This window comes from Diaphorina citri, unplaced genomic scaffold (assembly GCF_000475195.1).
Source record: "Diaphorina citri unplaced genomic scaffold, Diaci psyllid genome assembly version 1.1 scaffold3247, whole genome shotgun sequence".
NCBI classification, from domain to species: Eukaryota; Metazoa; Arthropoda; class Insecta; order Hemiptera; family Psyllidae; genus Diaphorina; species Diaphorina citri.
In genome coordinates this window covers 20,228-25,743 of record NW_007380657.1, presented here as the reverse complement: position 1 = coordinate 25,743, position 5,516 = coordinate 20,228, and the positions used below count along the sequence as shown (strand labels likewise).

The 5,516-nt window shown below is 36.7% G+C and overlaps 1 protein-coding gene across 1 annotated transcript; it reads right to left on the bottom strand.

Annotated features, from left to right (window-relative positions):
- Positions 1-238: 238 nt before the first annotated feature.
- On the bottom strand, positions 239-4,167 carry LOC108253785 (uncharacterized threonine-rich GPI-anchored glycoprotein PJ4664.02-like; the record flags this gene model as incomplete). Its single annotated transcript, XM_017448419.2, has 1 exon — positions 239-4,167. A coding segment is annotated over exon 1 (3,822 nt), but the record flags the coding sequence as incomplete, so codon positions are not given.
- Positions 4,168-5,516: the final 1,349 nt, after the last annotated feature.

Sequence of the window (5,516 nt, the reverse complement as noted above, 5' to 3'; positions counted from 1 at the left end):
TTTCAATACCCAATCTCAGTGTTTTAGTGGCCAGGGCGGTTTACTTCAGATCCAATATGCCTGCCACTTACGCTCAGATTGTCTGATAGACCACGGTCTGTCAGACTGTCTGTACGTGTGTGGCGGAAAAAGCTCGAGACCGAGGTTTGTTAAATATGAGACGTAGGGCTGAAGTGATAGCTACACTAAAACGTTCATATGTGTATTCTTGAGTGAACAATATCTACTGTACATTTACCTTATCGTTTATTTCCGGGAATATAGTGCTCAAGTTGAAATCTGTCACACTGGAAGTAACTGGAGGATATAAAGCTGTACTTGAGTATGGAACTGAATATGTAGATGAACTTGCAGCAGAAGATGTGGTCCGTGAATATGATATAGAAGAAGTTATAGGAGTGTGCGATGAATAGGAGAAAGATGGATTTACAGGAGTGTTCAATGATGAATAGGACAATTTAGATGTAGTGACAGGAGTATTGAGAGATGCATACGACATAAATGAAGTTACTGAAGTCTTAGGCACTGAGTATGATAGACTAGATGAAGTGACAGTATTTATGGCTGAATATGAGAATTTAGATGAAGTAATGGGAGTATTGATTGATGCATATGATGAACTTGAATTCACAGACGTATTAAGTGACGCATATGACAGACTAGATGAAGATACAGAATTGTTTATAGCTGAATATGAGAATTTAGATGAAGTAATCGGAGGATTGAATGGTGCATATGGTAGACTGGATGAACTAATAGCTGCATTGAGTGGGTAGTATAAATTGGATGAAGTTACTGATGTATTCAGCCCAGAATATGATAGACTAGACGAATTTGCAGGAATATTAAGTGATGAATCTGATAATTTAGATGTAACAGGAGTATTTAGTGATGAACTTGATAATTTTGAAGTCGTATTGAACGGTGTATAGGATATGAAAGAAGTTACAGGTGTCTTGGATACTGAATATGATAGGTTAGATGAAGTTATAGGAGTATTATGAGATGCATAGGATAAACTGGAAGAAGTTATGGAAGTATTGAGAGAATAATAAAAATTAGACGATGTTACTGAAGTATTAGCGGCGGAATATGATAATTTAGATGTAGTTATTGGAGTAGTAAGTGATGCATATGACAAATTGGATGATGATATTGGAGTATTAAGCGGTGGATAGTAGAAACTGGATGAAGTTACTGACGTATTCAAGCCTGCATATGTTAAACCAGATGAATTCACTGAAGTATTTAATGATGAAGATGATTTGGAAGAAGTTACAAAAGTATTAAATGATGAAGTTGAGAGATTCGATGAAGTTCCTGGAATATTGAGTGGTACATAAGATGAAGTAGATACAGTTACAGCAGAATTTAATGCTGAATAGGATAACTTGGATGATGTAACAGGAGTAATGAGAGATGAATGTGACAAACTAGATGAAGTTATGGTGGTGTTGTGAGAGTAAAAGAAACAAGATGAAGTCACTGAAGTATTTGATGCTGAATTTAATGATTTTGATACAATGAAAGGAGTATTTAGTGTAGTAAATGAACCACTAGATGTGGTAAGTGGAATATTGAAGGGTACATATGATGAAATAGATGAAGTTATGGGAGTATCAAGTGAATAATATAAACTAGATGAACTCACAGAAGGATTCAAAGCTGAATATGATATCTTTGATGAAGTAATGGGAGTATTGAAAGCTGTATATGACAAACTAGATGAGGTTATGGTTGTATTATTGAGTGAATAAAACAGACTCGATGAGGTCCCTGAAGTATTTGGTGCTGAATTTGATAATTTAGATACAGATATAGGAGTGTTGCGTGATGTATATGCTGAACTTGATGAAATAACAGAAGTATTACTGGCTAAAGATGTTAATTTAGATGAAGTTACAGGAGTATTTAGTGCCGTTCCAACTGAAGAAGACATACTTGATCTCAAAAAACTTAAACTATTTGATGAAGACATTGAAGAAGATGAAACATTGTTAGATATGGACGTGGGAAGTGATGCATGTGGTTCTCGAGTTGATCCTAAACAAGTTGAGCTGGAAGATGAAGGTTTCATTGCTATACTTGAAGTAGATGTGTACAGATCCATGTCTGAACTACGACCTGCGTGCAAAGATGTCTCTGTTAAATATGAACTAGGAGGCACTAGAGAACTATCACCCGGACCAGAATATGTTACACTTGTGCTGATAATAGATGGAATAGGAGGCGGAATAGACTTAACATTGAGACCCCCTGATGTAGAAGAAACAGAAATGGAAGAAGAGGAACTAGTAACACGTGAACATTTGGACGAGGCAAGTGATGTTGATGTTACAGGTACAGCTTTGGAGTTTGTATGTAAAGATGTGTTGCAACTGATGGCAGGCATTGCAACTAAGGATGTAGTGGAATGACTTGGAGACATTGCAAGTGATGAAGTTGAAGTTGATACAAATGTAGATCTAGTGACACTGTTAGAAGCGTACGATAAAGTACTTTGTACCGGATTATTGCATGAAGTAACACTAACAGGGATATGCCAGGAAGGTAGCACGGATGCTGTTGAGGATTGAGGCGTAGATTTCAAACAAGATGTGGAGTTACTACTTGAGCTCAAACTAAAGTTAGAACCAGACAATACCACTTTGTTCTGATTGGTTGGTAAGCAAGGGAAACTCGATGTGACCACTTGAGTTCCAACGGATATGGAAGAGGATTTAGATGTAGAATGACTGGTGTTGGTGACATTATGATACTTGGGAATATAACTAGCAGACGTTACATAGCTGTGACCAGGATGATTAGCGGATGTGATGATGGGGTTCTGGTAGTGAGATGTTGAAGATGATTTGCAACATGGTGCTGCTAATGTAGAGGTGTTTGAGGGGAAATAGTTTTGATTAGCAGAAGGCACATTGTTCTCTCGACTTGTCTCCAAGTATTTGTTAGTCGTATTATCATAGGCATCATATGAACTGTTGGTACTACTAGAGTAGCTGGGATTCCAATTCTGTTCATTGCTAGCACTCCCCATGTAGTAGCTGACAGTGGTGGGGGATACATAGTAGTTGGAGTTGGAGTAAAGAGCACTGGAGGAAGTAGTAGCTACATTGTAAATGTTAGTCAAGTTCCCTGGAGTAATCTTACTGGCTTTGTTATCATTTCGCTTGCGTTTGTATCGTATCTTGGTTTCCACGGGTTTGTAAGTTTTACTGCTCGGAGGTGGCATTCCAGAAGAGAGCAATGCCTCTGTACTGTAATTCTTGTATTTGTTGTTGTTTTCAATCGGTTCTTTCAAGTTCGAAGGAAACTTGGCCTCTTTTTTAATCGCGTTGGATTTGGTTGTGTAAGATTGAGTTTTATCTTTAGAGGCAGGTTTGTTAGGGTCTACTAACTGACTGACCGACAAGAAGCTGGAAGAGTTAGAGGTGGGAGGATTTGGATAATAGTATTGAATACTCTTGTCAGGGTTCTCATCAAACAATGATTTTCTCGGTTTACTATTGTTTGTATTGTCTTTATCACTATGTTCTTTCAATTTAGAAGAATTATATTTGACATCGGTTCTTGTGTTATTTGAATAAGTCTGACTTGAAGTTTTGTTTTCACTGCATTGTGATATTGGTACTTCAATGGTATTGGAACTGAAGTGTGAAGCTTTGTGCTCTTGTGTTTTGTCTTTAGTATGACTGTGAGTGACATTCTTGCTGTCTGCAAAGAAACCAAGCGTTGAAGAACTAGATGGGTCTTTTCCATCCTGCCAGCCGAAACTATTTGTCTTGGTGGTTGAAGGAGTAAGAGCGAAGTTAGTGCTAGTAGGAGGAGGAAACATTAACACAGGTTCAATTGGTAAGGCTTTGTTAGGAGACCATGTGAACTTATCTGAGGGTTTCTTTTCATTTTGAATTGCCACAGTATTCTTGTCACTAGAGGTCATCCAGTTCACTAGAGATTTGCTAGTACTAACAACGTCTGAACTTTCAGCATAAGAGAATGGTGTCTGGGAACATTTGCTGTTTATATCTTGGGAGCGACTGCCACTCTGTGGTAACTTCATTTCCACATGTTTTTTGGTTTTATCTAAACTGAGAAGTTGTAAAGTAGAGTCTGCAAGAGTCTTTTTCTTGGGTGATTCTTCATTATTGAATATGTTTGCAGACCAAGCAGTACCAGTCCCTGTGTTTTTTTTGACCGTTTTTTGACGGTTTTCAGCTATACCGACTAAACGGTTAGAGATATTGTAAAAGTTTGGCTATAAGATCAAGAACACCCAAAATAAGCATCATTCAATAGGATGAGGAAAGTCGTGTGATGTCCACACCAGATTTTTTAGGTTTGAAAAGCCCTGTATCAAAATAAATTACCTAGGTATGCCTACCTGGGAAAAACCTGAAAGGATATATTCTCTCTTCTCTCATTCCCAAGATATGTAAGAAGGACTGTCGGAATGTTGGTGATGATTTGAACAAATGAACCGATACCTCAAAAAGTGGTCAAGATTGCAAGATACCTACCTAGCTTACAAACGGAAAACGTAAAGAAATAGGTAACTGTATGATACTAAACGACAATATAAATAATCATAAAAATAAACACACACAAAAAAAAAAAAAGAAAAAAAACGCAATGTTGCCAAAATTCAAAATGTCTTGATTTTGTTTGCCCTAATTTTTTCTCTCCCCTCAGGAAGTTGAAGATAATCTCCAAACCAAGTTCAGACTACGGAATGGCGGATTTAATATTTTTCCTAATTAATTTTCCCCAAGTGTGCTGGCATAATTTAAAACTCATCATACAATGCCTTGTTTGCGTTGGAACTCCAGCCACCGAGGTTTTGCTTTGTTTTCGCCGTATCTTGAAAATATTAAGCCAACTCGGTGCTTCCTCTAATAGAGGTTAAGCCAGCTTTTTATTTCTTTATAATAAATAATAATACTGACTTTGTTTGTAGATAATAAAAGGTATTGTGTTTATAGTAGGTATTAATTTTTATTTAATTTCTATTTCATCTTTTTTCAATGTCTGTCGTTAAAATCTATTAGATAGACTAATAAATATTCTAAATCAGAAGAGAAAGAGAGAGAGAGAGAGAGAGATAGAGAGAGAGAGAAATGTGCTGTATAGAGGGTAGAAAATGAGAAATTTGAAAGTCAGAGGATTTGGTGAGAGAGAAAAAAAGAAAAGGAAAGAGAGAGAGAGAAGAAAGAGAGAGAGAGAGAGAGAGAGAGCGTAAGAGAGAGAGAGATGAGAGAGAGAGAGAGAGAGAGAGAGAGAGAGAGAGAGAGAGAGAGAGAGAGAGAGAGAGAATAGGTGGGTAATTTATGTTTTCCTGGTTTCCCAGATTTTTTATAATCGTTAACGACATTTTTATTATAAAAATGAAAATTGTAAACAATGAATTATATGAAGACTTTTTTCTACAAAATAATAAATTATACCTAGGTAGCCAAGAGAAGAATTGTAAACAATGGAATATAAATATTTACACTGAAATCGGTTTCTCACAAGTCCCT